Source organism: Leptonotus elevatus, chromosome 1 (genome assembly GCF_054856555.1).
Source record: "Leptonotus elevatus isolate MCC_2025b chromosome 1, RoL_Lele_1.0, whole genome shotgun sequence".
NCBI classification, from domain to species: Eukaryota; Metazoa; Chordata; class Actinopteri; order Syngnathiformes; family Syngnathidae; genus Leptonotus; species Leptonotus elevatus.
The window spans coordinates 28,373,697-28,394,968 of record NC_141239.1 but is presented as its reverse complement, the minus strand read 5'-3'; the positions used below and the strand labels follow the sequence as shown (position 1 = coordinate 28,394,968).

Here is a 21,272-nt window from a genome sequence, read left to right as displayed (position 1 = left end):
AGCTAAAGTCTACGAACAACACACGTGCATAAGCTTTAGGGCCGTCTAGGTGTTTGCTGACCAGATGTGTGATGCTGTTGATAGCATCGTCAGTGCCGCGACCCTGCTTGTAGGCAAACTGAAGGGAGTCTAAGTGTGCATCCACCTCCCCCCTGAGCAGAGTCACCATCAGCCTCTCGAAACACTTCATGACAATAGAAGTTCGAGCCACAGGCCTGAAGTCATTATTGACCACAGGACATTGTTTTTTAGGAACCGGGGTGATTACTGATTTTTTCCAGAGACTGGGAATGGAGTGTGAGTCCACAGATCTCTGGAAGATGGGCTGCCATGCCGCTGTGAGCTCCTCTGCACAGGATTTTAGCAGAAAGGCAGATATCCCATCCGGTCCTGAGGCCTTTTTTTGTGCAGACAGACCTAAAAGCAGATTGGACATCATGGGGATGAATCACCAGCCTTGAGTCCTGCTCATTCACTGAAATGGACCTCAGGACCTCCCCACATTCAGAGGAGAAGTCCTGGGTTTCGAATCTTAAATAAAAGTCATTCAGCTCCCTTGCCTTCTGGAGGTCATTTAGGGTGCTGAGACCTTTTTGAGCAGGAGTCAAGTTGGTGATCCTCCTCATGGTGTCCCACATTTCCTTGGAGTTGTTAGCAGCAAAGTGTGGCATCATTGAGTCCAATCAGGATTCATTGGAGTTGTGAACAGGGTAGACATTTTGCTGTACTTGCTCACATCTATAGCCTTGTCTTGCCACGAAACCTTGCCAATTGTGACCTCATGGTCTCTAAGGTAATATCTCTGGGCCCGAGCACTTCTGCTTCCAACATTTCCTCCAAAAAACTGAGAGTCCAGAATATCTCCGGACCTCCAGGTTCCATCTTCCCGCAGGTAACGTTCTGCATCAGGCTCTTCTCCATCAGTTCCCATGTTGATAGTCTGTGGTTTTCTGGTGGCTAACAAGTTGTGCAGACAGCAGCAAGCTAGCACAATTTCTTCCATATCTGTAGGCTTCTGTAGCATTGTGGTCAACAGACATCTGAATCTTTGTCATAATATTCCAAATGTGTTTTTTCACTGTTCTTTTGGCTTTGGAAAGTCGATAGTTGAATAACCTCTCTGGCTTGGTCATGTTCCTGGTGGCGTAGGGCGTTAGTGCCATTTCATTTTCACAAGGCATGTTTTGGCCATTCTATGTTTAAAATACACGCTAATGGTCAGATGAAGGGTAACGTAATATGTTTGTGAACAGAGTCAATATGTGGAGGAACTCAATGTGTGCGTGCCTCAATATTTAGCGTTATTACTTATTAGAGATTGTAGGTTGTTTATATACATTGCTGTTATGTACAAAAGCACAATAGTGTGTGTGTTTTTAGTATGAGCTCATTTTTTATTATAATATTGTGAACTTTTTTTTAAACGCCAACCTCCCCCACATCATCGCGATAATTATCGTATCGTGAGAAAATCGTATTGTGATGTTTATATATTGTTACATGATGTAACCAAACTATCCACTGCCTAATTGCTGCAATAGTTCTTCATAATGACCAACCTCTATCCTCTGCAGCAACCACTCTCGGACCCAAAATAGTCCTCCTTTCATTTCTTACTTTTTCTTCTTTCTTCCACTTTCTTGATAATAACTCCAGCAGCAGCCAGACAAAGTACTTCTTCATCGTCAGCAGCACGCCGGTCCTCTTCCTGGCAGATAATCATTTCCATAAAATTGAAATCTATCAATAGTGTACAACAGAAAACAATGCTGGAGGAAACACAACCTTTGGCATGTCTAGGGAAAAACAAAACTAACAAAAAAAACCTTTGGCGTGTTTGGAAGCATCACGTCAATGCGTGGACAATGTCGAGTTGCGAGTCCGTTTCTGATAGATCAACGCATTGCAAAAACTGAATATCGGTAGACTGACACATTCCGTCAGTTTAGTACTGCGCAACACTTTAAAATGGTTTAAAGGGCAGTTTAGCTTCAGGGGTACCGTGGTGCCATCACGTGATCAGCAAACTCGCCTACGAGAGGACAAAGCGCTGATTGGTTAATGTACAAATGCTACGGAAAGCAAAAATGATCAAAACAGTTAACTTTTTAGACAAAAAAAACGTCATTTAGCAACGATAAAATTTTGTAAATGCGCCTATATGATACTTAAACGTTTTAAACATATGTAAAGCACGAATAATGTGTTTTATAAATCCCTATTTATTTTGAATAAATAAATTAGCAGTACTGCTGCAACGACGCACGGTATTCCGTTTGTTAGCTGTTACGCCACAACTTAAGTCGTTGAGTCTACTCTAAATAAACAGGGCTTCAAGCTGTCAGTGTGTGCGTGTATCGGCGTTATCAGTAAAGATTACAGTCCTTGTTGAGCGATGGAAGACAAGCTAAAGAAAGAGTTGGGTACAGCCACGCTGAAGTTAGCCGGCCACTCAGGAGCCGGATGCATTAGTGAGGGCCAGAGTTACCACACGGACTCTGGGAAAGTGTTTGTGAAGATAAACCACAAGAGCCAGGTATCTATTAACTCCCCCCACCCCACCGCGCATGTATTTTGTAACTCTATATGTTTTTCACCCTCCAGGCCAAATTAATGTTTGATGGGGAAATGGCCGGTTTGGAGGCCATATTAATAACAGAAACAATTAAAGTGCCCAAACCTGAGAAGGTGATCGAGTTGGACACTGGAGGCTGTATTTTTGTGATGGAACATTTGGATATGCGTGGTATAAACAAGTAAGGCTTCTGTCACTCTGGTTGCATGGCCACCACTTCATCAAAACGGATCATTGAAACTATTGTTTTTACTTGTAATGTGCAGATATTCAAAGCAGCTGGGAGAGCAGCTGGCTGATCTGCACCTTCACAACAAGAGACAGATGGAGAAATTGAGCAAAGAGCAACAGACAGTCGGTAATTGTTCTTCTATAACCGCATATATTGCAAAATTAATATTCAGCATGTCACCTGGATGTCATGTTCTCAATGGTGCTTGGGTACTATAGATAAAAACATCATTTTGTCCCCTCAAAGCGTTTTTGGAATTCAAATAATCGTAATGATTTATTATGGATCAAAGGTTGCGTTGGAAGTTCTGAGTTTGCTCAACTAGTGGTCAGGGGAGTTTATTTAATTTTATGCAGAGAGTACCGGGAGATGAATGTTTTGCAATCTGGCCTTTATTTGTCTAATACTTCTAGTTACTCAACTCAACAACTGCAGAAAGTACCAGGTGTTCATTTCAAGCAAGACATGTATTTGAGAGAAGGCCTTTATTTGCACAAACATTTGTTTATGTACTGGACGGTTCGTATTTACTCAGTTGTAGTCAGCACTGTGTTTATTTGTAGAAGAGTGTTCAGTTCTACAAATAACTTGTGTATTGATTGGCTTTTTTCATTTTACTCAACTGCAAAGAATTTTTGTTTGCTCCCTAATGGTTTTAATTGAGGCGAGGCATTTACTTGAGAGGATGGTAAACCTGGCAATTAATTACTGTTGCAGTGATGCACAAGATGAATTTATGAATGCCTTGTGTGTAAATAGGAAAAGGAGCCGGGCAGTCTGAGGGAACTTACGTGGACAAATATGGCTTCTCTATCAACACATGCTGTGGCTATATACCACAGGTAAACATATTCTGCAAACCGAACAGCATTGTAACCTAATATGACGTGATCTTGAAAGCTCTCACATTGTTTTAAACAGCATTACCATGGCTTATTTTTATGTGTCTCTTACAGGACAATGAATGGCAGGATGATTGGGTGACCTTTTACACTCGGCAGAGGCTTGAGAGCCAGTTAAACATGCTGGAGAAGTCGAATGGGGACAGAGAAGCCAGAGAGCTTTGGGCGGCACTGCAGGTACGATCGAACGCGGGGAGGATATCAGGTGTTGATTCGAATTGAGACCTTTATTTGAGAGGAGGCCTTTATTTCCAACACTTGTGTATGGAGTGGCTGCCGTCTGTTTACTAAACTGTTAAATACATGCACTCATTTGAAGTAAAGTGTTCACTTGAGAGGAGACTTATTTATACAAATGCTTGTGTGTGGACAGGTTTCTGTCAGTTAATGGCAGAGAGTACCCGGATTTTATTTTCAGCAAGGTCTTTATTGGAGACGAGGCATTTACTTGGGCAAAAGCTTGCGTATTGACATGCTGCAGTCTAATTATTCAACTGCAGAGATGATCAAGCATTTATTTTAAAGCAAGGAGTTTATTTCAGAGGAGTATGGTGATCCACAAAGGAGAGACATTCACTATCGCACGTACCTTCAAGGGAGGTTGGGGGTATGACATGTTTCTGGGTTCAAAGGGAGGATGGATATAAAAAGGTTGAAAAGAAGAACCTTGCTGCTTGCTGTGTAAATTCACAGTTTTGTTGTGGAGAGTAAAGTGACCTGACTCGCCTTTGTCACTGTGTCTCGTCATTTATCGCAGAATGGATAGGATAAGTTATATTTACTTAAGTGCAGGTAATACTAGTTATTACTGTAATTTGAAACAGGGTATTTATTTTAGAGGATGACTTTATTTTCACAATCACCTGTATTGACAGGTTGCTGTCTGAATCCTCGACTAAAGATAGTAAACAAAGTTACTGTTGATAAAAGGAAGGTGTTTTTGTGGAAGGAGGCCTTTGTTTGCATGTGTTTGTGTATGAACAAGCTGCTGTCTAATTACAAATGCAGAGACAGTCAGGCATCTGTTTCATGTAAGGCATTTATTTAAGAGTGACCTTGCATTTGCAAACAAATGCTTACATATGGACTGAATGCTTTCTATTTATTCAACCAAACAGAACACTGGCCATTTATTTAAGGCGTGGCAACTCAGTGAGCTAGTGGTAGAGTGTCCGCCCTGAGACTGGGAGGTCGTGGGTTCAATCCACGGCCGGGTAATACCAAAGACTATGAAAATGGGACCCATTTGCCTCCCTGCTTGACACTCAGCATTAAGGGTTGGAATCGGGGGGTTAGATCACCAAATGATTCCTGAGCGCGGCTCCTGCTGCTGCTCATCGCTCCTTCAGGGGAGGGGTCAAATGCGGAGAATGAATTTCGCCCCACTTAGTTGGGTGTGACAATCAGTGGTACTTTAACTTATTTGAGTGTGGAGGCCCCTATTCTACTATGCATGCATTTAACCTGAAGTGCGTCTTTGACAGCTGAAGATCCCTCAGTTCTTCCGAGACGTGGAGGTGTTCCCCTCTCTACTCCATGGTGACTTGTGGGGAGGCAACGTGGCAGAAACCAGCGAGGGCCCGGTGATCTTTGACCCCTCTCCATTCTACGGCCATTCCGAACATGAGTTGGGAATTTCAGGGATGTTCGGAGGCTTCGACGGCTCCTTTTACTCGGCTTACCACGAGAAAATTCCCAAGGCAGCCGGCTTTGCCCGGAGAAACCAGCTGTACCAACTCTTCAACTACCTGAATCACTGGAACCACTTTGGTGGGGGCTACAGAGGCTCGTCAATAAGAGTCATGAAGGACCTGCTCAAGTAATTGGGCTCACCTAAGTCTTAAACATATGCATGTGCTTAATAATATTATTACTTATTATAAAAGTTGTTTCTGTAAATGTCACAAAAACATGTTAATATATTTTTTTAGGTAAAGAATGGCATGAAATCAAATGAACTATATAATGACGGTTTTCATTTTACGAGGGCTGTATTCAAGATTGATCATTTTCAAAACGAATCATGCTCAGTTTATTTGAAGTAAGGCAGTTATTTCAGTGGAGGCTTTTGTTTCCACATATGCTCGCATATGAACTGTCTGTGTGACTGCAGAGAGTAGCAGGCATTTAATTGTATGCATGCGTTTGTATGAACAGGCTGCTCCCTATTTACTTAACTGAAGAGAACCAAGTGTGATTAAGTATTTTTTTATGGTACAAATAATTGCATATGGACTGGCTGCTATTTGCTTAACCGCAGATCGCATCGGCCATTTGTTTTAAGCAAGGAATGCATTTTTGCATATACTTGAGTATGGACTGGATGCTGATGGTCTGTTTACTCAACTCCAAAGAGTATCGGGTGTTTATATAAAGCAAGGCATTTACTTCAGAGGACGTCCTAATTTGTACAAATGCTTGCATATGGATAAGTTATTTACTCAACTAGTGCAGAGTACGAGGCCGTTTTTTGAAGCAAGAAGTTAATTTGAGAGGAGATCCCTATTAATTTTACTTTGACAAATTTTTGTTAAGGTTGAAATGGCATTAAATTAAACAAGTAAGTTTTGTTTTGTGTGTGTTTAATATATGTTAGTGCCGGTTGGATCTCAGCACTTCTTCATGTTCTCGCGTACAAAAGTCACGCAAAGACCGCGTACCATCACAGAGATGAAAGACTTCTATTGCTCCCGTTTGTGAATCACATAATCGTACGAGCATCTATGGAAAAGTCATGAACACAAAAGAGGTGAGACACAAAAAGAAAGCCGTAAAACTAAAAGCCTCGAATGTTTCTCGCCTCGCTTCCCAATAGTCCGCTATTTTATTTTTCTTCCGGATTGTCTGTTGGCGCATGCGCGGTAACGACGCACGAACGGAGCCTTTTCGCTTGCCGTACCGGGGTAGGACACTTGCTAAATTGCTAATCTACTGTCGACTCTGAGAGTAGTGCATTTTTATGAAATTGTAAAGATAATTGTACATTCATTTCTTAGGAGTTTATTACTACATATACACATGAACATATTCGTAACAGTCTCATCGCGTACCAAGTAATGTTTGCTAGCAATAACAAGCTAGCTTCTATTCTGCATCACACGTCTCCTAGCTTGTAAACATCCACTTCATGGCTTCTTTGGGGACACAAGTTGCGTGTTCGGGCGATGAGGAAGGTAAAATTGTGTTATCGGGGATGGCGATTCGGTGCGGGGGCGACGAGGCGAGCAAAGGCGATATAACGGAGATGGAAATTGGCTGCTCTGGGGACGGAGGAGAGCTGAAAACGTGTGTGTTGGAGGGCTTCGGTGAGCGGGACATGATCGAGGCTCTCATCGCCAGTCTGCCGGACATCCACGGGGAGCTGACGAGCCGGGAGTCCGCCACGGAAAAGTTTCTGGGTAGGTCAACTGAAGTACAGCACCGGTTCCTGACATGTATTGAGCAAAGGCACATCATTTGTATTTGACAGTTGACTTAGAGAAAGTGTTGGTCAAATGAAACCAAAGTTGAACAACTTGGCATGAACTCAAGTCGCCCTATTTGGAGAATGAAAATATCTGAGTATGACCCAAAGAACATAATCAAGCATGGAGGTGAAAACATTATATTTAAGGATGTTTTTCCGCAAAAGGTACAAGGCGACTTCACCACAGCAATGCCCCTCACTGCTGAGCCATGTTGTGTCAAATCTTCGGATGAAAACCTAGTTGCACTCCATCCAGACCTCAACCCAGTTGAAAACTTGTGAAGGAAGCTGAAGTTTTGCGTTTCTAAGCCACAGCCAAGAAATGTGAAAGACGTTTGGGCCAAAAATCCCTCCTGAGCTGTGTGCAAACCTGCTGACCAAAAATTGTCAAAAAATTTCCAACAAGAGTTTCTCTAATCCGTTTTCTTTGTGGATCAACCAATATTTACAATACAGTATATCTGTCACTAATATTCAGACTAATACAGTAATCAATAAAGTGTAAACCATAAAATGTAGAGACTTCCAACGACTGTACTTGTTAGAGGTGTTAAAAAAAAATAGATTCTGCAATATATTGCGATAAAACAGCACGCAATTCTCGAATCAATTCGATATGCGGTCAAATCGATTTTTAAACATACATTTTTAATGGGAATATTCAACTAAACGTCTTACTTAGGGTTAGGGTTCACACTTTAAGCAGGGAAGAATGTTATATTAATGGAACATTAAGCCTTAATATTTAATTTCAATGCTGTTAAAACATGAAACAGATTGTGTGTTAAATAAAGTGGCTCACAGTTATAAGCCTAAAGTTTCAGATAAATACATTTTCGTACAAATCTTACAGTGTACATGTACAAGTTATTAGTATTTTCTAAATTTGAGTTTAAAAAAATCGCAATAATCAATTTATAGATTTGTACCAGGATTAATCGGTATCGAATCGTGACCTATGAATCGTGATATGAATCGAATCGCCAGGTACAAGGCAATTCACACCCTTAGTACTTGTACATATCTCCATCAGTTCAATGACTGTTTATACCCATTTACACCCAACAGATACACTCAGCCAATATCAAGATCAGCCTCATCTGCTCGACCCACACTTGGGTAAGTTCTAATAAAAAATAAGTACAAGATGCAACCCAGCAATCCATTTTAAATGCATTTATTATTATTTTTAGAGTGGATGGTGAATACGTTACTGAAGTTGGTGAGGCGTGAGGACTGCCCCTCTTCTCTGTTTCATTTGAGCTTCAAGTTCCTCTGTATCATTTGTAAGGTTGGTCTGATATACATCTATTTTTTGGGGGTCTCAAAAATGGGCACTGAGAAAATGTGAAGAGAACACGGTACCATTCATTATCAAAATTGATCTATTTTTTTTTTTTTTTCTCTGCCCAGGTGAGAGGCTACAAAATCTTCATCCGGCGTTTGCCTCATGAGGTCGCCGATGTGGAGCCGGTTCTGGATTTGATGTCCAAGCAGGACCCGACAGACACAGAGGTTCCATCAACACAAAATAGTCTTTCTTTCTTTCTTTCTTTCTTTCTTTCTTTCTTTCTTTCTGACAACATTGTTTTTGAACATTTTCTCATTTTTCTAGACATGGTCGACTCGCTATATTCTGCTGCTTTGGCTGTCCATGACCTGCCTCACACCCTTCGACCTTTCCCGCCTTGATGGCAATCTGCAGTCTCAAGATGGCCGAGTCAGAGAGCCCATCATGGACCGCATCCTTGCAATGGCTAAGGCAAATTGAGCTGATTCTGATGCATCACTGTATGCTACTGTCGAGCCGCTACAGTGAAATAGTAGATAGATTGCAAGAAAACTGTAAAAGTCAAAAAGCAATCTAAAAAAATTATAATTGAAAACTATGAGAAATGGATTTCTTTTTCTCCATCATTGAAAACATTTCCTGGTTTTGGCATGGTCCCTGTCCCTCACAAATAGCGGTGCTCCACTGTCTACTACTTTTACACCCCCCTTTAGGAGCTATTTTTGTTGAGAAAACGACTAGCAACATATCAGGCAAATGTTTTTGCGTTATTGGAGAGTCATGAGTCTTCCTCCAGAGCGAGAGAAGATCAACCCTCCATGTCCAGACTGCTGATGAATGGCGCCTGTCCCAAGTTCACCCGACCAATTTAACGCAGTCAAGTCAATTTTAGAGGATTGCTTTAGGTTTACTTTAGTGATTCAGCTATAAAGTACATGCAAATGCTTGGGATTTGATGTTACTACAGACGTATGCTTCATTTCTTCTTTAACAGTAACATTCATATTCATGCAAAGGAAGAAAATGGTCTATATATTTGTGATAATTGTAACAGTGGCTTTTTCTTTTTGCAGTCATATCTTGGTGTCAGTGATGGTTGCAGGCTTGCTGCATCCGTGTTGGTGTCAAAGTAAGTTTTCCTTGCCTTTCAACTGCAATGGGGTTAAGTGGCCTACTAGAGGGTAGCATTGTGCTACCAATAAATGTTTTTGCTCCATTCAAGTTGCTTTATGTCAAGACTCAGTCTCTGTTTTAATGGTCTTTACAGGTTCATGACGCGGCCTGATGTGCTCAAGAAGTGCCTTGGAAACTTCCTGGACTGGAGCCTCGCCACTATATCCCAAAATAATGACCAATCCCTGGACTCCATTCGGGTGCTGGATGGCGCTCTTCAGTCTCTGGTAAACATATATATATATATATACATGTGATCAAATCATACAGTATCTGTCTTATGCCATAGGGTGTTTAATTCAGTGCAAAGGTGCTGCCTTGGGCAAATATGCCGTTAAACCTTTTATTTTAAGGAGAAGTATAAAACTTTTTTTTTAACCATTTAAAACTTTTCCCACATGTAGTAACATACAAGTGACCTGCTTTTGTCAAAATACCCCGAGGATCAATTATTATAGGATATGTTAGTTGCATTCCCCTACCCAAATTTCCAAATTATGTAAATTGGCCCCACTTTTGCAAAGCAAATAGGCTCCCTCACAGTCATGTTTTCAGAAAAAGCAGATCACAAAAGATTTACATGGTGGTTTAGTTTTTCTTTTGGTGGGTGGGGAGGCACTCCAGATAACCAACTGTTTGTTTAGAAACATTTAAAAAGTAGAATTTCGATAATTACACCTTAAGCCATGTGACACAGCAGCGCTCCTCCAATTAAATCCACTTGTCCTTTTAACGATGGAATTCTCAACTGCCATTGTGATGTTAGTCATGCTCCAAGCAGGTCAATGCATTAAATGGCACAGGAAGATACAGCAAACTTGAATAACGTGTTCTTTTAATGTCTTATTGAGCCGTGAAGCTGCGCTCAAGGCATTAAACTAATTATTGTATGTATTGTTTTGGTTTTCCTGCTGTGTACGTTGATGTTAACTAACCCCTTCAGACCTGCATTTTATCTGCTGTGCAAATTATTATTATTTATTTAATTTGATTTTTTTACTGATTTTGACTCTTTTCTCACATAAGAAAAACATTTTTGGGGTTAGCTCATGTTTTTATTTGTTATTGTGGACGCCAGGATAGTATGGCTGTAATGTGTTGTAAGCTTACCAAGCATATATGTAACATTCTTAACATGAACATCATGCAAATCCACTTGCGATTGTGATTGGTTAGCTAGGATCCAATCATGGACCAGAAGTGTTGACATCATCCAAATGATGCTTTTTTATTGGTTTACGTACGCAAATATGTCATATCTTATCATACCTTAGGGTCCGAAGGCGTTTAAAACTGGTACAAAAGATGAATATGTGATATTAACTTCACCTTTTTTTAAAGACATGTAAACATTCTTCACATGTATCTTATTTGTGTTCCAACAGGCAATGCTCTTCCAACATGGCAAGCGGGAGGACCTCTTACAGCATGGTTGGTTGGACAGTGACAAAGTTTTACGAATATGTTATTGAATGGATATGAAAACAAAGAATGGAATCGTTTGTTGCCTTTGATGTTTATATTCATCAACTGGTCTACAATTGTTAACCAGGAACGACCAACATAATATGTCAAGTATATTTTGCAACAAGTAATTGTGGAATAGGGTCTCACCCAGTTTGTCTTTTAAATTTAGGCTTGTAAACCACTCTAATGATGGCATTGCATCGCTGCGGATTTGAGATCATCATAGCTTTGGAGTTGAAAATAAAAATTAGTGGATGAATCTTGACGTGCCGCGTCGATTATAAGGGCTTGGAGCACTAACATGTTGAAAGTTAGACACATTTAGGTACCTGATACTCTGAGCAGAGTATGATATACTGCAAACAGAGTTGTGGTAGATAGTAGAAAGTGTGTGATGTGATCATGAGTAAAGATGATGCAGTTAATGGAGCAAATAGCAAACTCCATGTATTTGTGAAAGAGTCAGTGACGTTGAAAATGAATGATCAAAAGCTCTTTTTCAGTCCGTTTTTGTTGGTCTGTTGTTTAAGGTGTCACAAAAGAAAGGAGCTTGGAATTGACTTCATTTCATGCAAATATTTTCCGTTAATCTGTTTGGAGGGGAAATTACATTTTGATGTTAGGGACTCCCCATTCCCAACCACACGCACACACATTTATTAGCATAAGTAGTTTGCTCTTCCTCAGCGGATGTTCATGCTCCACCGGCTGGCATTCTAGTTTGTGTACATCGGCTTTGTTTCGTTCAGTTGACTTTGCCTGTGGTAACAAAGATTTGTGACTACAAATAATTCAGTCAAGAGGAGATATTTGCATGCAGACAGGTTAGGTGTCTCGAAATCAGGGGTGGGGAAGCTTCTTTTTTTTTTTTTTGTCCTTAGGTGTGTCTGTATATGAGTGTCAGTGGTCGTTTGTCTCTATGTGCCCTGCTATTGGTTATAGAAAATGGATGGACGGATTATGAGCATTTATGGCAAAATTTTAATTTTAATTTTTATTTTTTATAACTGTTCCTCTGAAAATGCTCACAACCACTGACAGACAACACTTTCCACCTTTGACAAATGATCTCTTCCTGAAATGTGCAATACATGATAATAATGAACAATTTGTGTTTGTTCCCTCCAAGTGTCTAGAATTTTGCTGTGTTTGGAAGAAAAGCGTCTCTTGGAGAGCAGCCAATCCACGCTGAGGAAGCTCAACATCAAACTGATTCAGCGACTTGGCCTCACCTACCTGAAGCCACGCTTGGCCCCCTGGAGGTGAGATGCTAAAACAATATTGGGAGGGGAGAAGCTATAAATGCTTTAAATCCAAATCCATAATGGATTATATTAACATATTCTAGGTACCAGAGAGGAAGCAGGTCCATAGCATCGACCCTTTTGACCAGCCAAACCGCAGATACCCTCAATGAGATGTCACAAAGGGAGGAGGATTATGATATTGCAGAAGAATTAGAGACTGTTATTGGTGAGATAAATAAGGTTGAATTTATACTATCTGCTTCAAGTGACACAATTCTGTTTTTTTTTTGTGGCACAATTGGGATATGCAAATCCCATACATGCCGGATTATGTCCAGTGCAAGTGCACACATATCGGATATACTGTGCGGCGTTATTGCCAGCGTGACATCCACAGCAAGTCTAAACTACAACAAAAGCAAAGACTAATAAATATGGTGGCCAGTGGTGCTGAGATTATCCTCATTTAAATCAGATTGGGTACTTGGACAGTGTAAAGGCAGCCTAATACAGGGTGCCTCTTCAATTTTACTTTCCAAAATCCTTATTATCCCTGCAAAACACTTGACTCTTAAGACCCTTAAAAACACTGACACAATAAACATTTAATATATTCAAAACAAATATTGCAACAATTGCCATATTGTCCAGTTGTCCACCTCTCATTGTCACAATGAGTAAATAAAAGGTCTTAAATTTGACCAAGCTGACCTTTAAATGTATTCTTTAAAACAGCATATTCCAAGTAATAAGTCTTTCATTTCACTGCCTATAGTTTGTAGTAAATAAACCAGCGATATTTGTTCTCAGAGCATCTACTGGTGGGACTTAAGGATAAGGAAACAATAGTACGTTGGTCTGCAGCAAAAGGGTAACAAATGTTTGTTTTATAGTCAAACATTCTTGCTGATTTTTGGTCCTATTTGAATTGAACAGTGTGTTTTAACCCTTTCAGTGTTGGGAGAGTGACTGGGAGGCTTCCGAAGGAGCTGGCGGACGAGGTGGTGGCCTCAGTGCTGGACTGCTTCAGGTGGGTTATTTCATATGGAAACATCTGTTTATGTTGCAGCTCGTAAAACCACTTTGTGTGTTTCTATCAAAGCTTCCAGGAGACGGATAACTGGCACGGGGGCTGTCTGGCCCTTGCGGAACTTGGCAGGAGAGGCCTCCTGTTGCCCTCTAGATTAACAAATGGTAAGTTATTATGAAATACTCCTAACTCATTCACTCCCAGACATTTTCACTGAAGCAACCCCCTTTGCTCCCGGCTGTTTTACTGGATTTTTGACTGATTTTGCAAGGCCCACAGAATATCGTGTTCCATTGCTATAAAAACATGGAACCTACCAAAAGAAAGATTAGAATCTCTTCTTTCATCAGGAAAAAAAGTGTATTTGTATCTGTTTCCGTTTTGCAGCAATTAGCATTAGAATATATTTAAGTTTCATCATTATTCACAAACCTGTTGAAAATACTGGGAACATTTTTGATCTCTTTTACTCTGCTGTCACCTGCTGGAAGTTTTTTGTAATAACTACCATTGCTTTAAGCGACCTCTTCGGAGGCTGCATCAAACCTTCTGTATGCTAAATAAGTTTTTGGGACCATGGCAATGTTTAAAATAGAACGTTTTTATGCGTTTTTTGGGAGCAAATTAGTTAAATATATTTCTTCATTTATGTTTTTATTTGCATTCTTCAAAAAAAATCCTGATTGTCATAAAAAAAGTTCAGGCCCTATAAACATTCAGTGTCACCTTTTCCAACATAGACATGCACACACACATACCAGGAAATTGATTAGGTAAACTCATAAATGAATATGCAAGATCTGTATCATAAAAACATCTTTGCTGATAATATGAAATTGTGCTTGAATGTTTACATACCTATGTACAAAAGCTAAACATCGCTAATGACACAAAAAAATGCTATGAATCGTCACCAAATGTTAAGGGGGTGGGGTTGTGGATGCCCCCCTCATTTGCTGTTATTTTGTTCAAAGAAAAATTATCTCATAATGCAGGTGTACCTAATGTACTGTAAGACTTTTTACATGCTGTACATGACAGGCAGATCCACATCACATTTTACAATCTATCAGTGCTTCAGTAATGTTAGGATGTTCAATGATCTTGAGTTTGTACAGTACAGATCTTCTCTTCGTAATGCAAAAAAAAAAATGCAGTCATGAACCTCCACGCTATTACACAAGGGCTGGTCGCTATCCCTCCAAATAGTGCCAAACCATGAATAATTGATACCTGTAGATACGGCAAGATGGCGGCAAAGGACTACTTTTGTCTGGATGAAACTCTTCATCTCACTTCAAAATGTTTCTTTGGCACCAAGATACCACCATATCTTGGAATATTGCTGTTGCTGTGGCCTGAGCACCAAAAAATGGATAACATCGGATAGAGTAAAAAAAAAAATATCGCATGCCGAACCATGATTAACGTGCGTGCGTTCACCCTATATGTGCGACTATCCAATGAAAGCATTTATCTTGGCGATAGACGCTTTTCATTGATCAACCATGAGTGTTTTGTAGCATGAGTTCTCCTCCTCACAGACCGGGCTGCCACTTTTCTCTTCTTTGCTTTGTGCTTGTTGGATTTACCGTGGCTGGCATTGAATCGTTTCATGGCCGTCGTGTTAGCTGTGCTCTTATGTTCAGTTTTTTCCGTTGCCCGGTCTCCGTTGTCCGTGGAATCTTCTGCCGGTTGACCCGGGGGCTCAAAGTGCCGCAAAGAGGCGGCCGAGCTGGCGACGGCGAGCTGACAAAGCGCCAGGGCCGCCGTTTGCCTCTGGTCACACGCTTCTTCATCCGTGTGGTCGCCGTCTTCCAACGTGCTGGCGTCAGGTGAGCGCAGGCTGAGGTTCAGCGGCACCTCTGCACCACGTGCCTCTTCTGTGTCCGAGATGTCTGGGTTCCTTGTTGAGAGGTTTGGCGGTGCCAGAATGCTTCTGTTGTCCTCTTCCAGGTTGGAGGTAGCTTCCTGACATGATTCGGACACACTTCTGCTTTTCTCAGCCAATCTGTTTAAGAGATAAATACAGCAATTAAACTGAATTCTAAGTAGGTTGCAGATTGTCAGCTAGCTAAATTACAACAGAAATATATTGTACCTTCTACAGTGTTCTGCCATTTACCGTTTGTGCTTCCACTATCACGTTTTCAAGAGTTAAGTTGTGCTTGAAGTTTATATACCATTGGGGTATGTAAACCCATGACCACAACTGTAAATGTACAAAAGCTGAACGTCTCTTAATGGCACAAAAATGCTACAAATCGTCACCAAAATGCACATGCACATCTCTACTCATGTCAACTTCAACCTCTGAAAATATCAAAACAATTGCTCACCATATACCGTGTGCTCAAAAATACAATTCCGTTAACCAATTAATAAAATAACTAATTTTTTCTTTTTTTTACACTCAACGCTTACAGCAATAGCAATTACAGACGGAACAATTTACTGTTTTACAATACTTTGGGCCAAATTCACTAAAGGATTGTCTGGCTTTTGCGTGGCACTAGCCGGTACAAATGTAGCAAACAGATAGCATCTAATTGACAAAGCACACACAGATAGTGAAATACTTCATTAAGTGCGTTATCAAGCAGATAATGTCTTGCCACTCCAGTGTTATTTGTGCGTATTTAAATGAGGCAATATGCATACAGGGTTTCCCCAAGTGCCTGGGCTGCCAGGCTTTTCTCACATTAAGCGTGAATATAAAACCTTTTAGATTGTCCTGTTCACACCTCCTTGGTCAGGACCCCAACTTTTGTTCTGAAATGTCTTCCTAACTGCCATCGTTATGCCAAACTTTACTTTGCGCAAGGCCAGCGTTTATACTGTGTGGCTTATTGCAACCAGGGGGAAAATAAGTGCAAACTGCACTCCGCTGCTAAACCTTATGAGCGTGTTTGCGCTGGTATATAATTGTCGCTATATCCTTTGGGAATTGGATGTTAAGACGGAGCAAACTGCGCATGCAAATGAAGTGCAATTGAAGATGCTATCAGTGGCTGCAGTTTTTTCTTTGTGAATTTGGCCCTCTGTCCTTAAATATTTAACTTTACAACAGAAATAAAAATTGGAAAAAATATCGTCCATTTTGTTTTTTGGGGGAGGTGTAGTGTGGGGGCTGATTGGAGGGGTGTTAGTGCCTTGTCTTTGCCTTATGCTGTAATGTGTTTGGGGGGGAAAACTCAATAAAATGGGCTGGGTTTTTTTGCCGATTTTTAAAATTGTAGCAGACTTGGACTTTGTGTACACTTTGGACTGATCATCTGCCAATCACTGAGCCACATGTAGACAAACAACTGTTGAGACTCACATTCACACTTAATCTAAGCCTGAGTACACATGCAAAAAGTCTGGAATGGAAACTTTTCATACAGTAGGTGTGAATGTGAGCATGAATGCTTGTCCGAATGAGGACAAGCATTATAAAAAATGGATGTATGGGTGGTCTAAGTGATCTTTTCTTACCCTGCATCCACAAGCAGAGTTCCTAGCTGCAGCAAGCTTTCAGCAGTGTCCTTGCGCCTGGCATCCGACTGCACGTTTTGCTCCTCTTTTGACGGCTGGGGTTCATCCAGGCAGGTGTCTCGTGGTGCTTCCTCGTCATTCCTCTGGGTGACTTGCGCATGACAGGGTCTGTCGGGGGAGCCCAGAGCAGAACAGCCTTCCTTCGGGCTCAGCCTGGTCTCCTTGTCGCCACTTTGCCTGAGCTGCTCTTGTTCAGCAAAATGATTGTGACTCGATTGTACGTATAAGTTGTAATCTTGCCCGTACCAGTCCAAAGGAAGATATCTTGAAAGCTCATGCCTATACAGGCTGTAATTATATGGCTGTCCTGCGTTGATTGGGTGACAGTATCGGTACAGGTAAGGGGCGAAGAGTGAATTAGGAGGCGGGGCAATGGCCTGCGGTGCCACTGGCCTCTGTGGACCCGGAAAGTTAAACTGCAGAGGCGAAGAATTGGTCTCAATTGCATTATGGCTTGCGGCTTGGTAGTATGAAGAATAAAAAGGCCTGAGGTAAGGAGTGTATTCTGGACCCATGGAAGTGGAGAAATGCTTAAGAGTCCATGGGAATGCTGGACACTCGAATGAAGGAACAGGAGTTTGTGAAGTGTCACACAGTGGCACAGACGACTTCAATGCTTCAGATCCATCATGGTTGGGCATGACCGGGGAGAAGGCAGATTGACGAGGCAGCGACTTGGCCTCCTTCGCTGGAACGTCACATGTGTTTGTCAAACTCCAGCTTTCCTTCTCCACCGGACTGTCACTCTCAACATCAACCTCTTCCGACGCATCGCTCCTTTCCGCTGCGTTCTCTTCCTCCGCTCTCTGTGGCACTGCAGTTTCCGGCGATGTTGTACCATCTTTAGATTTCACAGGTCCGGTTTTTATTACAGCCTTGAGCTGGCGAGCTGTCTGACAGTTTTTCTGCGACATCAAGGTGATGGAGTTTTTGCACAGGTTGTATTTCATGTGGTTGAAGAGGTGGGACTTCTCATTGCAAGTGAAAGGACACTGGAAACACTGGTACTTGAATGGTTTTCCTGGTGGGCGGGGAATGTAGTGAGGCCTTTTGGGCTTCCGTTCTTGAGCAGTGGCCATTGCGATCCAATCCCTTAAATTCCATAGAAAAAAATTAATACATTTGACACCCAAGCTTGAGTATTTCTGCTTGACAAGCGAACATTCAGTACTTAACTCATTCACTCCCAGCCATTTTCACTGAAGCAATCCCCTCCCGGCTGTTTTACTGGATTTTGACTGATTTTGCAAGACCCACAGATAATTGTGTTCTATTGCTATAAAAACATGGAACCTACCAAAAGAAAGATTAGAGTCTCTTTTTTCATAAGGAAAAAATATATATTTCTATCTGTTTCCGTTTTGCAGCAATTAGCATTAGAATATAGCTAAGTTGAATCATTCACAAATCTGTTTAAAACGCTGGGGGGGAAGCCTTTTTGCAACATGGCTCTGGTTGATCTCTTATACTCTGCTGCCAACTACTGGCCGTATTTGTAATAACTACCATTGCTGTAAGCTTTCTCTTCAGTTCAGAGGATGCATAAAGCCTTCTGACATAACATAAACATACAACATGTATAAATACGTCTATGGGACCATGGTAATATTTAAAATAGAACGTATTTATACCTTTTTGGGAGCAAATGAGTTAATCTTTATCTTCTACACAATCGCTGATCTCAAATTCAAAGCAACACTGGCAGCAACACGGGTCTGTCAGTCATTGCAATCTATTAGTTTACTAGTGATTACAGTGGTCTACAAACCTGAATTTCACAAACTATGGGGTCGATGCCACGGACTTTCGACTTCCGGGTTTCACACATCAGCGTTGTTTCCAACACTCGCACCCCACCCCTGCGCCCCCCAACCGCACGTCTCAACTCTCTGAAATGCTTCGGACAACTGAGACAGACACACTCGCACACGTCGACGGGAACGCGCAACCCAGGGGCACAAAAGCGGAAGCGCAAGAACTGGGACGCGGCCCAGAAACAAAGCTGATGTGTGAAAACCAGGAATTCGGAAGTCCCGCATCCTCCGTGGCATATACCCCATTGGGTGGGACCCTCGAATGGGCGGAATGTGTTCGTTGTTTGCAGTAAACGGTTGCATTCCCGTTTATGGATATAAACGTCCACGGCAGTGAATGAGTTAAACAACAGCTGTCATGTGCATGCCAAAGCACCAGGTGGTGCTATCACCCCTAAACCCGATTCCATTTCATCATACAGAAGTCTGAAGAATTAACTAGTGGCGGAAAAGGTTGGGAATCATATTTGTGTAAAGACACACTGGAATATAATTTGTGAGGACAAAAGCCAATAAATAATGTTTTTCTATTTGCTGAAAAGTTACACCCTGGCCAAAGGACATTGAAAAATATTTGTTTTTACTAACACAAGTGTTTGAGTAGTCACTCCAAAATCTCTAGTTGCCCAAAACCTCGCACCCTGAGGCTAATGTATTTTCTACAACTGCGCCTGCAAACAGGTTGGATCCCAAACAGAGACACGGTTGCATATGCAAATACGAATGCATGCCGTGCATTTGTGTAAGCCCGCTTTGTGTTTCTTGCTTGAATGGCGGCTGTGTAAAAACCCTCCGCCTGTGCCCTCTCCCGTTCGAATGTCACTCATCACCTTGCCTCACCGCGGCAGCAGGTGCCGGTCGGACTAAGCGCTTACTGTCACAGACGTGTGGAGGGCCTGCTGGAACTTGCCGCTTGCCACAACTCACTACTGCCTGTGTGGGAACTGACAGACACCTGCTTCCCGTGACTACTACACCTGCAGGATGCACATGGCTGACATTCGCCAATGAGCTCATGAGTCGTCATTGCCTGGCAGGAAAGCACTTCATTGCGCTTACTGGTATTTAGTTGTAACCATTTGTCCACCAGGACATCTTTCAGATTGGATTTTTTCGGTGCCGTGTGGAGGAACCTGCTTGTCATGCGCTGTTGCAAGAAGTTGCCACTCAAGTTTTGCCACTCCTTTCCTAAGCACGGCAATTAGCTCTATAAAATCTTTTTTTTATTTAGCATGTTTGCATTATCTGTCCTGTATGCCACTTAAATACTTCACAACTTTTTGCCATTTTCTATAAAAACACCAGTGAAGGATAACTACTTACATACATCAGTGTCCACCGTCATCACCATTTTAAAAAATCATCACATTATTGTAGGATCATATATTGCAAGAATTACTGTTTTTTTAAATCATTTTTACCTGCTCTGTGAAGTATCGCGGTACCTGACAAGCAGCTCCTCAGTCGGTCAGGGATGTCCTGCTATTATGTCTTCAGTGAGTGTGTGTGTGTGTGTGTGAGATCCAGCATGTGTGAACCCTATTCATATTAGTTGTGTGGGGAGTTTGTCTTTGTGAGCTGTTGTCTCTCTCCAGTGGGTGGGGCCTCAGTCCAAACAGCAGCGCCCTCGGGCAACATCAATGTTCCTGATATTAGTCGAGCCTCGAGCAACGATTTGCATGATGCGGCTTCGGTCAACCCAGGTCCTTGTTTCGGGTCTTTTTTAGTGGGACCGAGGCTGGCGGTCACTGCAGCCGCTAAATATTAAGATGTGGTTTCAAGTGATAATCGGGAGGAGGCATAAGTGTGAATTATGTACTTAACCCTACAGTTGTTATGCTCACTATGCAATGTTAGATAAAGTTCATAAGCAGCAATCAGCACAAGATTTAAGTACAGTGGAACCTACAAACTCCCTTCTGTGACACTGGTTGACTTCCAAATGGTACCATCTTACCAAAATATATATTTTTTAATGGTTGTGTGCAGTTTGACACATAGCAAAGCAAATTGTCACTCTTTGTTGACATTTACTGTAAAACTGAAATTTAAAACAATGAATTGACCTTGTCATACATCATTCTTCACCAAACACTACAGACATTGCTTTTCATTTTTTGCTTGGCTTGGTATTGATTTCCTCAATCGATTCACAGGAGTTCAGTTTGATTCAATTTCGATTTTTCCTGATTCGCTTCACTTCAATTCAATCCGATATTGATTAATTAAGGCACATCAATTCTTCTTAAAGGTTAAGGACATTATAAAAACTCCACAAATATTAAATTCCAAAGGAAATTTTGCTGAGGCAGTAACTGGTCAAATGATTCATTTTGTTAATGAAAATACATGTTATAATCACTTAAGTGTTACACAAACATTGACATCAGCAAGGATGAGATACAAATATTTTTATAATCAGATTAAATAATAGTAAATGTAAATTAAAAAGATTCTGAATTATATTAAAGTACAATGTCAGCTCTTTCATAAATGTAAGAAAGTACTTTTAAATTCACGTGAACCATACATTTCAAG

At 41.3% G+C, this 21,272-nt stretch overlaps 3 protein-coding genes across 4 annotated transcripts in view; 2 read left to right on the top strand and 1 right to left on the bottom strand.

Moving 5' to 3' along the window:
* The first annotated feature begins 2,120 nt into the window (after nucleotides 1-2,120).
* Nucleotides 2,121-6,273, top strand: fn3krp (fructosamine 3 kinase related protein). The gene is made up of 6 exons (XM_086088795.1): nucleotides 2,121-2,536; nucleotides 2,605-2,756; nucleotides 2,842-2,933; nucleotides 3,567-3,649; nucleotides 3,764-3,886; nucleotides 5,194-6,273. The coding sequence occupies exons 1-6, from the start codon at nucleotides 2,396-2,398 to the stop codon at nucleotides 5,530-5,532; spliced, it is 930 nt and encodes a 309-aa protein (XP_085944921.1). The 5' UTR covers nucleotides 2,121-2,395; the 3' UTR covers nucleotides 5,533-6,273.
* A 152-nt stretch (nucleotides 6,274-6,425) lies between these two features.
* The window catches only part of tbcd (tubulin folding cofactor D), a 30,098-nt gene continuing 15,251 nt past the window's right edge, over nucleotides 6,426-21,272 (top strand). For both annotated transcript variants that reach the window (XR_015096453.1, XM_086088767.1), the window contains exons 1-13: nucleotides 6,426-7,107; nucleotides 8,244-8,294; nucleotides 8,369-8,466; nucleotides 8,589-8,690; nucleotides 8,791-8,937; nucleotides 9,540-9,595; nucleotides 9,734-9,866; nucleotides 11,025-11,070; nucleotides 12,236-12,368; nucleotides 12,455-12,579; nucleotides 13,164-13,224; nucleotides 13,309-13,383; nucleotides 13,456-13,547. Coding sequence is in view for 1 of the 2 variants with exons in the window: in XM_086088767.1 (XP_085944893.1) it covers nucleotides 6,837-7,107; nucleotides 8,244-8,294; nucleotides 8,369-8,466; nucleotides 8,589-8,690; nucleotides 8,791-8,937; nucleotides 9,540-9,595; nucleotides 9,734-9,866; nucleotides 11,025-11,070; nucleotides 12,236-12,368; nucleotides 12,455-12,579; nucleotides 13,164-13,224; nucleotides 13,309-13,383; nucleotides 13,456-13,547 (1,390 nt within the window). In the remaining variant the exon portion in view is untranslated. The remainder of the gene's footprint in view (nucleotides 7,108-8,243; nucleotides 8,295-8,368; nucleotides 8,467-8,588; nucleotides 8,691-8,790; nucleotides 8,938-9,539; nucleotides 9,596-9,733; nucleotides 9,867-11,024; nucleotides 11,071-12,235; nucleotides 12,369-12,454; nucleotides 12,580-13,163; nucleotides 13,225-13,308; nucleotides 13,384-13,455; nucleotides 13,548-21,272) is intronic.
* On the bottom strand, nucleotides 12,913-20,289 carry znf750 (zinc finger protein 750). Its single transcript, XM_086088784.1, has 3 exons — nucleotides 20,156-20,289; nucleotides 16,861-18,012; nucleotides 12,913-15,394 (listed from the first exon to the last, which is right to left on the bottom strand). Exons 2-3 carry the CDS (start codon nucleotides 17,997-17,999, stop codon nucleotides 14,857-14,859), a joined length of 1,677 nt encoding a protein of 558 aa, XP_085944910.1. The 5' UTR covers nucleotides 18,000-18,012; nucleotides 20,156-20,289; the 3' UTR covers nucleotides 12,913-14,856.